General features: G+C 43.9%; 1 protein-coding gene across 2 annotated transcripts in view; it reads left to right on the forward strand.

Annotated features, from left to right (window-relative positions):
• The window catches only part of LOC145342940 (inorganic pyrophosphatase-like), a 58,079-nt gene that overhangs the window by 7,812 nt on the left and 30,021 nt on the right, over window positions 1-20,246 (forward strand). For both annotated transcript variants that reach the window (XM_080188577.1, XM_080188576.1), the window contains 2 exons: window positions 16,877-16,930; window positions 18,486-18,605. In XM_080188577.1, the coding sequence (XP_080044703.1) occupies window positions 16,877-16,930; window positions 18,486-18,605 (174 nt within the window). The remainder of the gene's footprint in view (window positions 1-16,876; window positions 16,931-18,485; window positions 18,606-20,246) is intronic.

Consider the following 20,246-nt stretch of genomic DNA (forward strand, 5'->3'; position numbering starts at 1 on the left):
TATTGGCTCTGTGTGCAACACTGCAGGAAATTAGTGACGACGCTTTAATTATTGTTTATGCGATATGCTGTTTTTAGAGATGGTGACCATCACCTATGGAATTTTCCACCGATGAACCGTCAACAGTTGCCTGTTTCAATCCCTGGAAAGCCTGCAGGTGTCACTTCAGTAGGATTTACCACTTGAAAGGAGCAATGAGGCAGCTGGCACCCCTCCCAATTCTAGCTGTACCACCAGATGATGCTTTTGAGCCCCCTAGCTCCCCCCCATCTCTCTCTCCCTCCGCTGCTGCCCGCCCCCCGCCGTGGCCGGTGTTGTGCTTTGGCACAGTGCAGCTTTACCGGAATGATATTGCATATTTAGGGCTTAGATTATGAGGACGTGTTCCATATATTTATCTTTTTTTTCTTTGAGGTTGGAAGGTTGGCAAGTGATCTAACTGAGGTGTTTAAAGTAAGGATTTGGGTAAGGATAAGGTAAAGGATTTGCTCAGGTAGATATTAAGAAAGTTTTTCCTCTGATGAGGAACACAGAACAAGAGGGCATAACCTTAAGAGTTGAGCTGTGTCATTCAGGACACAGTCACAGGAAGGATTGAAACTCTCCTCCCTGAAAGACTGATGGCTGTTGCTCAGTTGGCCTGTTCTAGACTAAAATTGATAATTCTTTTGGGCATGGGTATCAATGGGCATGGGTCAAAGGCAGGTTCATGAGTTTGAGGTACAGATCAGCTGTGATTGAATGGTATGATGGAGCATGCTGAATGCCTATTCCTGTTGCTTTGGGAACAATGCTTTCATAGTATTGTATCCATAGGTAGTGTTGTCAGAATACTTCAGCAATGAGTCAATTTTAAAATTTAAATTTTCAAGTTCTTCCACGGCCTTGCTGTTCCCTATCTCTCTGTCCTTTTCCAGGTACAGGCCTGTAAGAATTCACCATTCCTCTGGCTTCTTGAGCATCCCCACTTCCTTCACCCCTCTATAGGTGGTTGGGTCTTCAGCTATCTAGGTTCTAAGTTCTGGAATTCCTTCTTTAAACCTCTCTTTCCTCTCTTTTAGAAAGGGATTTGTTCTTGTGTCTTCTCCTTTGGCCCAGTGTCAAATATCGTCTTGTGAGGTCCCTAGCACATTCTATTACATGAAAGACACAATGAAACTGCAAGTTGTTTTTCATTAACTTAAATGGCTTCTCCATCTAATATTGCCTTAAGCCTTTTCTTTGAAATCTCTGTGTAAAATTTCTGTGCTTCAATGCACAATGCTTCAGCAATCCTTGGAGATTGGCACACATGTTAATAAAGATGAGGACAATTAGGTTCACTCAGTTCCAAAGAAGCACAGATCAAATTTCAGACTCAAAAAGCCACCAAACTCTAAGGGCAGCAAGGATAAGCAATTTTCCTCCCACTGGAACTGTTTTCAAATAACAGATGGCAAAATATCAGTGGCTAGTGTGTATTCCCAGAAATGCAGACTGTATAAAACATAATGCTGTAAAGACAGTCAGGACTGTCTTTATTATCTACTGAGTCATCTATCGAAGAGTCAAGCAGCAGTATCATAGAATCTTAAAATCCCTACAGTGCAGAAGATACCATTCGGCCCATTGAACCTGCACCAATCCACCGAAGAGCACCCAGGCCCATCCCCGCAATTCAGCACATCAGCATAGCTAATCCACCTAACCTATGCACTGGGGCAGATTATCATGGCTAATCCACCTAACCTGCATATATTTGGACTGTGGGAGGAAACCAGAGCACCAGGAGGACCATAAGTTGGCCACCACAAAGGTGGAAAATTGCCAATATCTTGTTTGGTCTGTGATTAGTAACATAAGTCATTCCACGGTCTGACCGCCAAATTGTATTAAATAGAATTTGTGGCATATACTCAGCAAGCCTGGCCGTATCTGCAGAGAGAGAAACAGTTAACGTTTCAGGTCAAGGGCCTTTCTTCAGATAATATCACATCTCCAGCATCTGCTATATTTTGATTTTGTTTTAGTCACATTGTATTGATTGTTCTGAAGGAAGAAATGCATTGTTTCAAAATAAGATATAGAACCTAGATTCCTAAATGAGCGGATATCTCACTCCCATTGCTAAACAAAAATTCATAGATTTAGCAGGAACCTTGCTCCCGCCTTCCCACAGAAACTTTAGTATAATCACAGACACATTCAACCTTGAATCGCTACCAATTGAGTATCAGTCTTCAGGTTGGGTTGCATAGTGGTTTGCATTGCTGCCTCATGGTGCTAGGGACTTAGGTTTGATTCTGGCCTTGGGTTACTGTCTTGTGTGGAGTTTGCATGTTCTCCTGTGTCTGCATGAGTTTCCTCCATGTGCTCCTGTTTCCTCCCACAGTGCAAAGATGCGCAAGGTTACAGGGCAGAGGGAACGGCCTCAGTGGGGTGGCTTTTTGGAAAGTTGGTGCAGACTCAATGGGCCAGATGGCCTCTTTGTGCGAGGTAGGGAATCTATAGTTGCCCCTTCCACCACTGCCATTTTAAAAGAAGAATGCTTGCTTCCCACCTCCCTCACAGCAAATATATTATGAATGTAATTTAACTCCACATTGTTTCCATCTCTGAATGTAAATATTGTGATGTATCCGCTCCTCTGTACTTAGTTCACTTCAGAACCAAAGCACAGGAACAAACCCTTTGGTCCTCCAAGCCTGCACCAACCATGTTGCCCAACTTAACTAAAACCCTCTACCCTTCAGGGGACCATATCCCCTTATTCTCATCCTATTCATGTATTTGTAAAGACGCCCCTTAAAAGCCATTCCTATATCTGTTTCCACTACCACCCCCGGCAGTGTGTTCCAGGCACCCACCACCTTCTGTGTAAAAAAATCTGCTTCATACGTTTCCTGTAAATCTTGCCCCTTGCATCTTAAACCTGTGCCCCCTAGTAATTGACTCTTCCACCCTGGGAAAAAACATCTGACTATCCACTCTGTTCATGCCTCAGGTTGCCCTTCAACCTCCATCGTTCCAGTGAGAACAAACCAAGTTTCTCCAACATCTCCTCATAGCTAATGCCCTCCATACCAGGCAACATCCTGGTAAATCTTTTCTGTACCCTCTTCTAAGTCTCCACATCTTTCTGGTAGTGTGGCAACCAGAATTGAACACTATATTACAAGTGCTGTCTAACTAAGGTTCTATAAAGCTGCAACATGACTTGCCAATTTTTAAACTCAATGCCCTGGCTGCTGAAGGCAAACATGCTATATGCCTTTTGACTGTTTACCATTTACATAGATGATCTGGAGGAGGGAGCTGAGCGTAGGGTGACGAAATTTGCTGATGACACGAAGATGAGTGGAAAAGCAAATTGCGTGGAGGGTGTGGAAAGTCTGCAGAGAGATCTGGATAGGCTGAGTGAGTGGGCGAGGACCTGGCAGATGGAGTATAATGTTAGCGAGTGTGAAGTTATCCACTTTGGTAGAAATAATAGTAGGAAGGATTATTATTTAAAAGGCAAAAAGCTGCAGTGTGCAATGGTGCAGAGGGACCTGGGGGTCCTTGTGCACGAATCGCAAAAACCCAGTCTGCAGGTGCAGCAGGTGATCAAGAAGGCGAATGGAATGTTGGCCTTTATAGCGAGGGGGGATAGAATATAAAAGGGAGGTCTTGCTGCAACTGTACAGGATACTGGTGAGGCTGCAGCTGAAGTACTGTGTGCAGTTTTGGTCGCCACACTTGCGGAAGGATATATTGGCCTTGGAGGGAGTGCAGAGAATGTTCACTAGGCTGATACCGGAGATGAGGGGGTTAGCCTATGAAGAGAGATTAAATAGACTGGGTCTGTACTCGTTAGAGTTTAGAAAGCTGAGGGGGGATCTTATAGAGACAAATAAGATAATGAAAGGGATAGATAGGGTAGAGTCTTCCCGCTTAGAAAGGATAGCAGGACTAGAGGGCACAGCCTCAAAATAAGGGGGGGGGGGGGGGGCGCAGTTTAGGTTGGAGTTGAGGAGGAACTTCTTCACTCAAAGGGTGGTGAATCTCTGGAATTTTCTGCGCATTGAAGTGGTGGAGGCTACCTTGCTGAATATATTTAAGTCACGGGTAGATAGGTTTCTGATAGTCAAGAGAATTAAGGATAATGGGGGGAAAGTGGAACTGATCCACTTCAGATCAGCCATGATCTTATTGAATGGCGGGGCAGGCTCGAAGGGCTAGATGGCCTACTCCTGCTCCTATTTCTTATGTTCTTATACTACCTTCTCCACCTGCGTTGCCACTTTCAGTGTCCTGTGTACCTGTACACCCAGATCTCATTGCTTATCAATACTCTTAAGTGTTCTGCCATTTACTGTGTATTTCCTATCCTTATTAGACATTCCAAAATGCATTACAAAGAATTACAGCACAGGAACAGGCCCTTCGGTCCTCCAATCTTGCACCGACCATACTGCCTGACTTAACTAAAACCCTCTACCCTTCCAGTGACCATATCCCTCTATTCCCATTCTATTCATGTACTTGTCAAGACAACCCTTAAAAGTCATTACCGTATCCGCTTCCACTACCTCCCCCGGCAACAAGTTCCAGGCACCCCAGTACTCTGTGTAAAAAAAAATCTGCCAACACCAAGTTAAAGTCCAACAGATTTATTTGGTAGCAAATGCCACTAGCTTTCGGAGTTTTTCCCTTTCGTCAGATGAATAGGGAGTTCTGATCACAAACAGGCACACACTCAGTTTACAGAATACTGATTAGAATGCACGTCTTTGCAGCTATTCAAGTCTTAAAGGTGCAGACAATGTGAGTGGAGATAGCATTAAGCACGGGTTAAAGAGATGTGTATTGTCTCCAGACAGGACAGTAAGTGAGATGTTGCAAGCCCAGGCAAGTCATGGGACTTAGAAATAGTGTGACGTGAACCCAAGATCCCGGTTGAGGCCGCCCTCGAGTGCAGAACTTGGCTTTCAGTTTCTGCTCAGCAACTCTGCGCTGTCATATGTCATGAAGGCCGCCTTGGAGAACATTTACCTGAAGATCAGAGGCAGAATGCCTATGACTGCTGAAGTGTTCACCAACAGGAATTGACCTTCTCAGAAGACGGACACATATAGAACATAGAACATTACAGCGCGGAACAGGCCCTTCGGCCCACAATGTTGCGCCGACCAGTCTTATTTTTAAAAAAAAACATTGACCCACTAATCTAAACCAATCCCTTTTCATCCATAAACCTATCCACCAATCTCTTAAACGCCCCCAAACTAGGCGCATTTACAACTGCAGCAGGCAGGGCATTCCAGTCCCTCACCACCCTCTGGGTAAAGAACCTGCCCCTGACATCTGTCCTATAACTACCCCCCCTTAATTTAAAGCCATGCCCCCTCGTGTTAGATTTCTCCATCCGAGGAAACAGGCTATCACCATCCACCCTATCTAAACCTCTAATCATCTTATATGTTTCTATAAGATCCCCTCTTAGCCGCCTTCTTTCCAGTGAAAACAACCCCAAATCCCTCAGTCTCTCCTCATAGGACCTCCCCTGCATACCAGGCAACATCCTGGTAAACCTCCTCTGCACCCTCTCCAAAGCCTCCACATCCTTCCTGTAATGTGGGGACCAGAACTGCACACAGTACTCCAAGTGCGGCCGCACCAGAGTTGTGTACAGTTGCAACATGACGCTGCGACTCCTAAATTCAATCCCCCTACCAATAAACGCCAAGACACCGTACGCCTTCTTAACAACCTTATCTACTTGATTCCCAACTTTCAGGGATCTATGTACACATACACCTAGATCCCTCTGCTCCTCCACTCTATTCAAAGTCCTCCCGTTAGCCCTATACTCAACACATCTGTTATTCCTACCGAAATGGATTACCTCACACTTCTCCACATTAAACTCCATCCGCCACCTCGCGGCCCAGCTCTGCAACCTGTCCAAGTCACCCTGCAAACTTCGACACCCTTCCTCACAATCTACCACACCTCCGACTTTGGTGTCATCAGCAAACTTACTAATCCACCCAACTATACCCTCATCCAGATCATTAATAAAGATTACAAACAGCAGTGGCCCCAAAACAGATCCCTGAGGCACACCACTCGTAACCGAACTCCATGATGAATAATTACCATCAACCACCACCCTCTGTCTCCTATCTGCTAACCAATTCCTGATCCAAGTACCTAAATTACCACCAATCCCATACATCTGCATTTTCTGCAGAAGCATACCATGGTGAACCTTATCAAACGCCTTACTAAAATCCATATATACCACATCTACTGCCTTACCCCTATCCACCTCTTTGGTCACCTTCTCAAAGAACTCAATAAGGTTAGTAAGGCACGACCTTCCCGCTACAAAACCATGCTGACTATCTCTAATCAATTCATTACTCTCCAAATAACTATAAATCCTATCCCTAATAATTCTTTCTAAAACCTTGCCCACTACGGAAGTAAGACTCACTGGTCTATAATTCCCAGGGAAGTCTCTGCTCCCCTTCTTAAACAATGGGACAACATTCGCTGTCCTCCAATCTTCCGGTACTATACCAGAGACCAACGACGACCTGAAGATCAGAGCCAGTGGCTCTGCAATCACCTCTCTTGCCTCCCATAGAATCCTAGGGTAAATCCCGTCTGGACCAGGGGACTTATCTATTTTCAACCCATCTAGAATATCCAACACATCCTCTGTATCAACTACAATACTTTCTATTTTACACCCCTTCACCCCAGTGACCTCCTCAGCTACATTCATATCGTCCTGCGTGAACACCGAAGAGAAATAATGGTTCAATGCCTCTCCAATCTCTTCCGGTTCCACACACAACTTCCCCCTACTGTCTGTAACTGGCCCTAATCTTGCCCTGACCAACCTTCTATTCTTGACACGGGGGCAGAATACCCTTTGTCGTCCAGTACTTCCCTGGACCGGAGAAACTACAACATCTTCTCTGGAGTCTTCAACATGTCTCGCCAAGGCCATCCCCACAGTCCCACTTCTAGCCTTCAAACAACCGCACAACCTCAACAGACCACTGTCCGCAACAAACTACCCAGCCTTCAGGAGAATAGTGACCACGGCATCTCACAACTCTGCCACATGAACCTCTTCAAGACATGCCGGATCATTGACATGGGTGCCATCATCTCACATGAGAACACCATCCACCAGGTGCATGGCAGATACTTTTGCAACTTGGCCAACGTATACCTGATACGCTGCAGGAAAGGATGTCCTGAGGCATGGTACGTTGGGGAGACCATGCAGACGCTACGACAACGAATGAATGAACACCGCTCGACAATCACCAGGCAAGACTGTTCTCTCCCTGTTGGTAAACACTTCAGCAGTCACAGGCATTCGGCCTCTGATCTTCGGGTAAACGTTCTCCAAGGCAGCCTTCTCGACATACAACGTGCAGAGTCGCTGAGCAGAAACTGATAGCCAAGTTCCACACAGGAGGACGGCCTCACCCGGGATCTTGGGTTCATATCACACTATTTGTAACCCCTATGACTTGCCTGGGCGTGCAACATCTCACTTATTGCCTGTCTGGAGACAATACACATCTTTTTAACCTATGCTTAAAACTAGTGGTGTTTGCTACCAAATGAACCTGTTGGACTTTACCCTGGTGTTGTGAGACGTATTAATCTGTTTACCCCAGTCCAACACCATCATCTCCACATCATAAAAAGTCTGCCTTATACATCTCCTTTAAACCTTGCCCCTTGCACCTTAAACCTACACCCCCTAGTAATTGACTCTTCCACCCTGGGAAAAAGCTTCTGACTATCCACTCTGTCCATGCCTCTCATAATCTTGTGGACTTCTATCAGGTCTTCCCTCAACCTCTGTCACTCCAGTGAGAACAAACCAAGTTTCTCCCACCTTTCCTCATAGTTAATGCCCTCCATACCAGGCAACATCCTGGTAAATCTTCTCTGTACCCTCTCCAAAGCCTCCACATCCTTCTGGTAGTGTGGCAACCAGAATTGAACACTATATTCTAAATGTGGCCTAACTAAGGTTCTATAAAGCTGCAACAAAACTACCCCAGCCGATGAAGGCAAGCATGCCGCATGCCTTCTTGACTACCTTCTCCATCTGCGTTGCCACTTTCAGTGACACCCAGATCCCTTTGCCTATCAATACTCTTAAGGGTTCTGCCATTTACTGTAAATTTCCTATCTGTATTAGACCTTCCAAAATGAATTACCTCACATTTGTTCAGATTAAATTCCGTCTGCCATCTCTGCGCCCAAGTCTCCAGCTGATCTATATCCTGCTGTATCTGATAGTTCTCATCGCTATTCACAAATCCACCAACCTTTGTTTCATCCGCAAACTTACTAATCAATCCAGTTACATTTTCTTCCAAAACACTTGTATATACTTACAAACAGTAAAGATCCCAGTACTGATCCCTGAGGAACACCACTTGTCACAGCCCTCCATTCAGAAACACACCCTTTCACTGCTACCCTCTGTCTTCTATGACTGAGCCAGTTTTGTATTCATCTTGCTAGCTCACCTCTGATCCAATGCGACTTCACCTTCTGCACCGGTCTGCCATGAGGGCCCTTGTCAAAGGTTTTAGTGAAGTCCATGTAGACAACATCTACTGCCCTACCCTCATCAATCATCTTCGTCACTCCCTCACATTACCTCACATTTGTCCAGATTAAACTCCATCTGCCATCTCTCTGCCCAAGTTTCCAACCAATCTATATCCTGCTGCATCCTCTGATGGTCCTCATCACTATCCGCAAATCCACCAACCTTGTGTCATCCGCAAACTTACTAATCAAATCAGTTACATTTTCCTCCAAGTCATTTATATATATTGCAAAGATCCCAGCACCGATCCCTGAGGAATACCACTTGTCACTGCCTTCCATTCAGAAACTTCCTCCACGAAGTACCACCAATATATGGAAAGAATTCTGGAAAGAAAACCTGGACTTTGCAATCCTTTTCACTGATGTGGTGAAATATGGTTAACTAGTGACTGCAGCCAGATCCAAGTCCACAGCACCACAGGTGGTTCAGCTGTGAAGTGAGCAGGAAGAACATAGAACATATAGAACATAGAACATTACAGCGCAGAACAGGCCCTTCGGCCCACGATGTTGCACCGACCAGTTAAAAAAAAAACAATGACCCTCTAACCTAAACCAAACCCTTACCATCCATAAACGTATCCACTGTGAAGAGCAATAATGATAAGAGCTTTAAGACTTAAGAGAACGAGACAGGCATTTCTAATGCTGCAGACTTAAATCCAGGATGGTGTTTCACTTGCTGGTGCTAGGGTCAAGAATGTCACTGAGCCATTGCAAAGCACTCTGAGGTGAAGACAGTTGTTAGAGAGCAAGACTACGTGCAGGAAGGTAGTAAGTAATCTCCACATTACTCCTGGTGCAGTATGCAAGTGAGTTTTGTGAAGGTATGGCTGATGGTGAATGCTGAGCTGCCCAGATCCCAAAGGGAAACTTTAAACATGCCAAAATAATTTTGATTTTGCAATTTGTATATGATGGAGGTTTTCAGAAATCAGGAAATTACGTCTCCAACCAATTGATGATTTTATATTAAAGTGAATGTTTCTTAAAATAAAGAAAAGTTTAAAAAATACACTTAAATACAATAGCTTCACCCAGTTAACCATATTTTAACAGGGTTCCAAAAAGATCTTAGCTTAAGCAACATTTAGAGCTAACCTTACCTTTTCTGATGGCAACAGCAAACAAAGAAAATTACAGCATAAGAACAGGCTGCTGTTGGATTTTTAAATCTATAGAATTCCAATAACTTTACCAAACTGTTGCTCTTTGAGTGTTCTGTAAGGATGATAGCAAGCTGGTTCTCCCGATCTGACCCTTGCCCACTGCATCTTTTAGCTATTACCAGTGACCATACTCTCTTCTGGGGGAGCTTAGCGGCCACCCACTCTCACAGGCTTAAATGTGTTCCTTCCCCTTGATCTCCATTCCTCTACTGTTTCGTACAGGGTGAGATTTTCCCCCTCGGTGGTGTGTTTCATAGAAGGTGGTCCATCACTCGCTGTTTGTGGGATTTATAGTCCCACTGTTGTCAGTGTGATTTCCATTGAACACACCCCTCACTGCCAGGAAACTCACAGCGGGGGTGCACCATCGATTGGGCCACAATATTCTGCTAGCATAAACGGTAGCAAAATGTTATCTAATGTCTCATGTTTCCATTTCCCAGAATTGCTCATATCCTTTCTTTTACTTGATAGCTGCTACACTTTTAAAAAGTAAGTAAACCTAATCACTTACAATTTGTATATGTTCTCCTTTGAACTAAAACAACCCACTTCAACACTAAAATAAACAAATTACTGCAGATGCTGGAATTTGAAACAGGAACTGAGGATGCTGGGAAAACTCAGCAGATCTGGCAGCATCTGCAGAGAGAGAAAGCAGAGCTAACAAAGATACGGAGAATCTGTTGGCAGAAAGGTCAACAACCAGAGGGCAGTGATATAAGGTGATTTATAAAAGAAGCACCAATAACATGAAGTTCCACTTCAATACTTTCTTTATTGCCTTATGTAAATTCTGAGTTAAATTACCTTTGGTTCCCTCTGGTCATTAACATATCAAACCCACTTCTTTTGCACCTTCTGTCACTTACATCAATCACACCTCTACTAACCTGTATTTGAAAAATATGATAGTATTACTCCTTGATTTCTTGACAGTGTACAATCCTAGGTTGATTGGAGCATAGAAGGAGACCATTTAGTCTGTCCCATTTGTCCCAGCTCTCTGCAAGAACAATTCAGCTAGCTGCACTTGCCCACCTTTACCCATTGCCTTGTAAATCTTTGGATAATTGTCCAATTCTCTTTTAAAGGTCAAGATTCATTTTACCTCCATCAGAGTCTCAGGCAGTGCATTCCAGATCCTAACCACTCGCTGTGTAAACTTAAGTTTTTCTTCACGTTTCTGGTGCTTTTATAAATCATCTTTTACTGCGGCCTTCTGGTTGTCAATCCTTCTGCCAACAGATACAGTTTCTACCTATCTTCTCTGTCCAGACACTTAATTATTTTGAATGTCTTTATCACATCTGTTAATTTTCTGTTCTCCATAGAGAACAGCCTCAGCTTCTCCAATCTGTCCATGGAACTCGAGTTTCTCATTCCTGGAACCATTTCTGTGAATCTTTTCTACACCCTTTCTAATGCCTTCACTTCCTTCCTAAACAGTTGAGTGCAGAACGGGATGCAATACTCCATTTGAGGTTGAACCATTGTCTACAAAGGTTTCTCTTAAAGTCCTTCCTTTTGCATTCTACACCATTACTTTTTGATTGCTTTCTGAACCTGCCTTGCCACCTTCAATAATTTGTTCATATATACCTCATGCTCCCTTCAGACCTGCACCCATTTTAGGATTGTACCTTTTATCTTATATTGTTACTCATCATTTTATCACATCGTACTTCTCTGCATTAAATTTCATCTGCCACCCTTCCACAACCCTGTTTACGTTCACAGTTCACAACACTTCCAAGTTTTGGGCCTTCCACAAATTTTGAAACGATGCCCTGTACACCTAAGTCTAGTGAGAAGTCCAACAGGTTTATTTGGTAGCAAAAGCCATTAGCTTTCGGAGCGCTGCTCCTTTGTCAGATAAATGGGAGTTCTGTTCACAAACAGGGCACATAAAGACACAAACTCCTTGTGTGTGACTAGAACTCCCATTTATTTGACGAAGGAGCAGCGCTGCGAAAGCTTGTGGCTTTTGCTGCCAAATAAATCTGTTGGACTTCAGCCTGGTATTGTGAGACTCCTTATTATGTTTACCCCAGTCCAACACTGGCATCGCCACATCATATCTAAGTCTAGGTCAGGAAAAGCAGGGGTCCTAACACTGACCCCTGGGGAATCCCATCTTATCCCTTCCTCTAGTCCAGATAACAACCGTTCACCACTGTTCTGTGTTCCATTCAGCCAATTTTGTCTCCAGGCTGCCACAATTCCTTTTATATCAAGGGCTCCGACCATGCTGGCAAGCCTACGAGGTGACATCCTATTCAATGTGCAGCGCACTACCCGCATTCCACCAAGCCCCTCTGTTACTTTATCGAAGTACTTGAGCAAGTTAATTAAGCACAATTTAACTTAGAAGTAGGAGAACAGAACAGATGAGTGTATGAGGGAGGGTTTTAGATCCAAGAAACATTGGGAATGGTTTTGGGCGAGGTGGGACCTGTAAGCACTGAACAGGTTGTAAATCAACGGAAATGAGACCAATGTCCTCACTGGGCAGTCCACTGGTGTTGTAGCAGGGCTATGAACTAACTTAGCAGAGGGATGGGAGCCAAGATGTAGTGTAGCAAAGGGTAAACAAAACACACAAAGGATTGGGAGAGACAGATAGCATTAGAGTAACAAATAATAAGTAGTTAATAGGGTAGAATAAGCTGTAATAAGGTCTAAATTGGTATCTTGTATCTACTGGCTGAAAGATGGTTTAGAAGAAATGGTTGGTGGGCTGCAAGTGCGTATACCCATATGGTAGTATGAAATGCGGTGTATTCAATAGATGACCAAGTAGTGGGAAAGGTATATTTATTTATTGAAGAACAAATTTAATGAGAAATTGAAGAGATGTACAAAACCTATAGTGATAATGGGCTCTTTAATTATCCTAACATAGACTGGAATAATGCAAAGGGCAGAGAAGGGGAAAGCTTCTGAAATGTGTTCATGTGAATTTTCTTGATCAGTATGTTCCCAGCCCAAAAAGAATGGAGGGATTGCTGGATATAGGTCTGGGAAATGAAATGGATCAAATATTAGTCAGGGAACATTTAGGAAACAGTAATCATGGTACCAGAAATGGACAAGGAAGACTCTGGAGTGAAAATACCCAGTCACATTTCAGTGTGATGAGAACAGATTTGTTGTAGGTAAATTGAAATCAAGGTTTGGTAGATTATACTGTCAAGAAGTAATGATTACATTTAAAGAGGGGATGGTTAACATAGAGCCAAGATACTTTCTCACAAGAGACCAAGGTAGAACAAACAAACTCAGGGCCTGTGTGGGGTTACAGGGCTAGGGTGGAGAGCAGGGCCTGGGTGGTATGCTCTTTGGGAAAGTTGGTGCAGTCTCGATGGGCCAGATAGCTTCTTTCTGCACTGTAGGGGTTCTCTGGCTCCTGAAATGATAAAAGATACAAGTTCCTGCACTTGCTCCAAGTGGCAATCAGTGTCAGATTGAAACTCCAATCCCAGTTACTTATCCAAAATCCTATCTTACTCAACATTCCAACTCGAGTCAAGTAAGATCTGGGTAGTGCAGAGTGTCCTTGGGACCCAGCATACATCAATGCAAAGGAAGCCCTACTCCTTTTTTACAGTACTAACTGCAGATAATTTTAAAGACCTAATGAAGTCTAAAGATCCATGAAGGCTAGGGAGAGGGAAAGTGTACAAGATCTGTTAAGATTGAGGAATGGAGGTTGGGGGGTGCGCAGGTTGGGAACTTGGAGGGAGGAGAGGTGGCCCTTGTTGGGCCTTGGAGATGGTGTAGGGGATCAGGTGTGAGGGGGAGTGATGGGAGGCAGACCTCAGGGGTTGATCTTCTGGGGCTGGAGGTAGGAGACAAGTCTCAGGGGGTGGGATATAGGCCTCATGGAGTGGGGGCTGTTGGGCCCTGTGGAGTGGAGGTAGGCCTCGGGGATGGGGGTTGATTTGGTGGGAGGTGGGCCTTGGTGATGAGAGCTATTGGGTCTCTTGGGGAGGGGCTTGATTAGGTGGGGTCTGGTGGTAGGGCAGTGGTGCGGGTTGGGACTGGCCTTTGACCTGGGGACTGTTGTGTCAGGTTTGAGCCTTGCTTGGGAAGGGGGAGCAGGGTATTGGGCCTCTGGTGGATTTGTTAGATCAGACATGAGTTGGGGGTTGATTTGAGCCTCAGATAGGAGGTGTCGTGTTGGACCTCAGAGGGAGCAAGTGGGATTGAGTTAGCTGTGGGAGAGTGGGTGTGTGTGTTTCTGGGTCAGGCCTAGCCTGGTTGGGCTGGGGGCTGTCATGTCTGGATGTAAGGTTTGACCTTGGAGGGTGTGGTTGAGAGTCGAGCCTAGCTGAGGGGAGGGGAGTGGGGAAGAGTTCCCAAAGTGCGGGGGGAGTCCTGTGGGGTGAGAGGGGGGTGGATAGTTAGGGGTGGAGAGAGACTCTCGGGGTGTTGCGGTGGGTGAATCTGGTGAGAGGAGATTTGGGAGGAGACAGTTGGGGGGAGGGAGCGATGGGGGTGGTCAGTATGTGCCTGCATAATAGTTACTCAGAAATTAGAAGGGGTTTTAATCTGGATGGTTCCCAGTGTGCAGCATTTGTCCAGCGGAAATCTGCCTCTCAACAGTAAAACAACGCGGAGGAGCTCGGAAGTTATGGCACATAATAAGACTGAGCAAGAGGTTTCATATGACAAATGTCGGATTGATAATATGTGTGAGAATCAGACTGAATATAGAAAATTCAGAGATGGAAAAGGAAATGAGAGGCAAAGAGTGAGAAAAGACTGGCAGCTTCTATGAAAAGGAATCCAAACATCTTTAGCCAGCATATAAATAGTAAAATGGTGGTAGAGTTGGCCAATTAGAGAACCAAAAATGGGACCTTTGGTAGGAAGGACTATTACTTACAGGGCGAAAAACTGCAGCAGGCGACGGTGCAGAGGGACCTCGGGGTCCTTGTGTATGAGTTGCAAAAACCCAGCTTGCAGGTGGTCAGGAAGGTGAATGGGATGCTGGCCTTCATAGCGAGGGGGATTGAATATAAAAGTAGGGAGGTCTTGCTGCAACTGTATAGGGCATTGGTGAGGCCGCAGCTGGAGTGCTGTGTGCAGTTTTGGGCGCCGCACCTGCGCAAGGATATTTTGGCCTTGGAGGGAGTGCAGAGGAGGTTTACTAGGCTGATACCGGAGTTGAGGGGGTTGAGCTATGAGGAGAGGCTGAATAAACTGGGCTTGTACTCATTAGAGTTTAGAAGAATGAGGGGAGATCTCATTGAGACGTATAAGATGATGAATGGGATGGATAGGATAGAGGTGGAGAGACTCTTCCTGCTCAAAAAAGACAGTAGGACTAGGGGGCACAGCCTCAAGATAAAAGGGGGGCGGTTTAGAACGGAGTTGAGGAGGAACTTCTTCACTCAAAGGGTGGTGAATCTCTGGAATTCTCTGCCCGTTGAAGTGGTGGAGGCTGCCTCGCTAAATATTTTTAAGACGCGGGTTGATGGGTTTTTGATAAGAGAGGGGATTAAGGGTTACGGGGAGAGGGCGGGAAAGTGGAACTGAGCAGCGACAGATCAGCCATGATCTTATTGAATGGCGGGGCAGGCTTGAAGGGCTAGATGGCCTACTCCTGCTCCTATTTCTTATGTTCTTATTATGTTCTTATGACCTTCACATCGATGTGGAGGGCATGGCCAATGTATTCAATTAGTTTTTTGCATCTGTCTTTAGCAGGGAAGAAAAATACTGTCAATGTTATACTGAAAGAAGGGTAATTGAGATACTGAATGGGCAAAAAAATGATAAGAGGTGAAGAATGATTTAAAAAGGTAATATTTGAAAGATTGGCTGAACTTAATGTCACCGGGACCAGATAGGATTCAACCAAAGAAGCTAGGGAGGTAATGATGGAACTGGAAAGGGACAGGCCATAATCCTCCAATCTTCTTTTGATACAAAGCCTGAGAACAGGACAATTGCTAAAGTTAGACCTAGTGAAGTCTAAAGATCCATGAAGGCCAGGGAGAGGGAAAGTGTACAAGATCTGTAAGATTGAGGAATGGAGGTTGGGGGGTGCGCAGGTTGGGAACTTGGAGGGAGGAGAGGTGTTTGAGGATAAGCCCCGCAACTACAGTTTAACCTCAGTGGCAGAGTAGCTTTCAAAGTTGATCATTTGGGACAAAATGTGCAGTCACATGGCAAGTATGGATTAATTAGGGGGAGTCTGCATACTTTTGTTTAAGTACTTGATTCAGTTCTTAATGGGAATGAGTTTCTGGTGGTTGAAGTGATGTCTCAGGACAACCAGATGGCAGTTGGTAAAGTGCTCCATGCTAGACTTGCTGACTAGGTTTAAGCCCCTGGAATAAAAAAGAGAGTGTCCAGCATGGACCCAGTGCTCCCCATTTCCCCAACCCCCACAACTGCCCTCTTCCCTGCAGCCTCTATCCTTCTGCCTCTTCCCCAGCAATTTCCATCCTCCTCCTCCCCCAGCACTCTCCTTCCACCTGCCCATCAGTGCCCTCCATCTTTCCACCACCCCCCCGCCCACAGCATTCCCTGTCCTCCCCTCCCCATTTTTGATTTGATTTATTATTGTCACATGTATTAATATACAGTGAAAAGTATTGTTTCTTGCACATAAAGCATGCCATTCATAGAATATATAGGGGAGAAGGAAAGGAGAGGGTGCAGAATGTAGTGTTACAGTCATAAGTAGGGTGTAAAGAGAGGGCCACTGAATATAAAATAGGTCCATTCAGAAATCTGATGGCAGCAGGGAAGACTGTTCTTGAGTCAGTTGGTACATGTTTTTGTATCATTTTCCCAACAGAAGAAGGTGGAAGAGAGAATGGTTTGAGAAATTGGGAAATGTTTGGAAATACTGATTATTCACGTCCAACACCCATTTGTATTTGGTTTTATTAAAGGTAATTGCAGGTATCCATTCATAACCCACAAATAACATCCCAAGACTGTTGGACCACACACACACGAATCATTAACATCTGCTTATTCTTTAAATTGCAGCTTTGCATTATCAGATGTAAATCATGAATAAAGATGTTGCACTGCTGTTGCTCAGATGTTGCATTCTTTTACAGGCATTGTTTAATATGGTTGTAGAAGTGCCTCGTTGGACAAACGCCAAAATGGAGGTGAGTTCTTTTGGTATTTAAACTTCATTTAATTGGGTGATATTTGAGATCACTAGTGCAAAATGGCTGATGATTCAATGCAAACTAGTGTTCTTCTTGCTAACGAACTTGAACCATCGTATCTATGCTAGCTTTTGGAATGAGGTATCCTATTAGTCCCAGTTTTCTGCTGCTTTTTCCATAACCTTGCGAATTCTTTTTCAGTTATCTAATTGCCTGATGAAAGTCATTGGTAGATCCGCATATTCAGACAATGCATTGCAGCTCCAAACTATTTATTGTGTGGAACAATTTGTTCCTGTCTCTCTCTCTTGGCTAAATTGAACTTTTTTATTGAAAGAAATAGCCATTCTTTGTCAGTTCATGATCATAACACAGGGTGCGGGGTGACATCAAAATCAGCAGCTGGCCTTGATATTTAAATGAATAATCAAGGGTCACTTAGGCTTGTTATCAAGCCAATTGGTTCTACTAATGCACTGCCATATCATAAAACTTTTGGTGTGTGCAGGAGCTGGAAGCCCAATTTTTAAATGTAAAGTGTGCGAAGGAAGGAGATTCGCCCTTCTGCAGCTGCCTTTGGCTGATCAAGGAAAGACAGTTCTCTTGGTTGGAAACCCCTCACCATCCCCTAAGCCCACCTCCTTCCATCTGCCTAACCTTCTCAAACCCCCCCAGCCCAAGATCCCAGACTTAACTGCTTCAGGGTTCCACGGGCCTTGATCTTCTTTCCATTCTGCAGTCTTGATACTGGCCAATGTTGGGGCTTATGGAGCTGCCAGTAAATTTAATTGGCTGATAGCTCCAGGGAGTGGGGTGTCTGCTCCAGTGAGGGATGGATGTTTGCACTAGCCCTTGTTAGTCCACCTTGTAGTGCTTTATTGCTGCCAGATTGTGGGGAGGGACATGCTTTCTGTCCCTCACCATGCCCACCAACCCCCTCCACCTCCCAGTGTAGGTATATTTCACACAATATCCTGTTCCTCATTCAGACTTACAATTAGAATAAAAACAAAACCAAATGGCTGGTTCATGCACCAAAAAGTACTTTTTTTTCTAGAACATTCTTCAGCATACCATTTGTGTTGGTTTTAGATGTCTGTCACCTAGGTGTTCTGCGTATCCTATGTTGACATGGTTTCACGTGGATATTTTGAAGTATGTCTTGAAAGCTAATAGGAAGGAAGAGCTTGTATGTACACAGCACCTTTCACATCTTCAAGATGCCCCAACTCTCTTTGTGGCCAAAGATGTGGTTCTGAACTGTAGCCATTGTGGTAATATAGGCAGATACAGCAGCCAATTTGCATACACAGTGCCCTACAAACAGCAATTCGATGAACGCCAGATGGTCAATTTATGGTGATGTTTGCTGGCCGGTTCGCTGGGAGAACTACATGTTGTTCTTCCTTGAATTTAATCATGAGATCTTTGAAGTCCATCTGAGCAGGCAGGCAGGAAAATTAAAAAATATGCATATAAAATAAAAATATCATAAAATTTGCCAAAACATTTTTCATTCCATATTTGTAATATTATTTCTATTTCTTTTCAGATTGCTACAAACATTCCTTTAAACCCAATCAAGCAGGATATGAAAAATGGAAAAATGCGTTATGTAGCGAACATCTTTCCTCACAAGGGTTATATCTGGAATTATGGAGCATTACCTCAGGTTAAGAATGATGAAACTTTGTGAAGTTCTCTTCAGAAATTAAGTTTTTTTGTTTATTTGGTAATTAACTGATTTGGTGTTTGACAGAATTTATTTTTAAGCTCTGTGTGATACTGAACTGTGCAGAGAGGAAAGGACCAGGTTTGCTCTAAGGGCTATTTTGAGTGAGTTGTATTGTAACTGACCATGCTGCCCTGAACTGAAGGTAACTAATCTGTAGCTTTCCTGCTCCTGATTATTACAGTGGCCACTGATCATATGTAGTCTTGCCTTCAGTATGATCATCCTTATTCTTTGATCAAAGCTTATCTTTCATAAATATTGCTGTCATCGCCCTTAAGGTTTTAGAATTATGGTTTGGAGCTTATGTTATTTTGTCAAATTATCTCAAAGGCTCTGTGAACCTAGTGTAATCCTGAAGAATGTCTCCATTAAAAGAAAACTCAGGTGGTTTACTGTGCAAAGTGGCACTATGGAAGATCCCATGCACCCAGGACATTCTCTCTTCCACCTTCTTCCTTCGGAAAAAAAGATACAAAAGTCTGAGGCCACATACTAACCGAGTCAAGAACAGCTTCTTCTCTGCTGCTGTCAGACTTTTGAATGGACTTACCTTGCATTAAGTTGATCTTTCTCTACACCCTGGCTATGACTGTAACACTACATTCTGCACTGTCTCGTTTCCTTCTCTATGAACAGTATGTTTTGCCTGTATAGCGCGCAAGAAACAATACTTTTCATTGTATGTTAATACATGTGATAATAAATCAAATCAAATCAAAATCAAGATCAACACGATTGTCCATCAGTGTCAAAAACATCAGGGTAGGAAGAGATTTAGTGTTTTGCTCTTTCTGGATGTTGAATCTTTCCTGAAGATTGCTCAGAGGGTGAAATATCTTAAAGGAATGAAGAAGACAAAAGCAAAAATGATGGCCCAATTCTTTTCCTCTTGTATTAGTTATTTTCTTTTGTGTACACGCACCTTAAGTTGGAACATTTTCACGTTTTAGTCAGTGGAGATACTGGATAGCATTCTCCGATTTTGTTCACCTCGCTCCCACTGCCAGTGAGAATGGAGAATTTGGCGCTCAGCCAAAACTCATTCACTATAGTGGTATCAGAGGATCACAGGCAAGGTCAGACGTTTACAACGACTATTTTAACTGCTTACCCATGCTTTAATTTTGTTTGACAGCTACTACTACTGCTTCTCATTAGTCTAATTCTTAGAGTACCAGTGAGTGCAAAAAGAAAGGTTCTTCTGAGTATCGGAAGGAAATAGAATGCTGTCATTGGCACTGTGAATCCAAGATCGCTCTGTTCCCAGAGCAACCTTGAGAAGAATAGTAAACATCAAAATAACATTAGCAACAAGGGTGGGAGCAGGGGAAATACAGGAAATGGAAAGGATTATTAAAGTCACGAATTGATGAGTGATAGGCTCTTAGAATTGCAATGTGTGCAGAGAATGCAAGTGTGAGGGCAGCTGAATTATATATTTAAATGGTTGCATGATTGCTTTAAGAGCTGATAACATGATTTGATGATGATGTAATTAGGTATGCTTCACAGACTACTGTATAGAACATAGAACAGTACAGCACAGTACAGGCCTTTCGGCCTTCGATGTTGTGCCAA

Source organism: Carcharhinus amblyrhynchos, chromosome 5 (assembly GCF_965287045.1).
Source record: "Carcharhinus amblyrhynchos chromosome 5, sCarAmb.v2.hapA, whole genome shotgun sequence".
Taxonomy (NCBI): domain Eukaryota; kingdom Metazoa; phylum Chordata; class Chondrichthyes; order Carcharhiniformes; family Carcharhinidae; genus Carcharhinus; species Carcharhinus amblyrhynchos.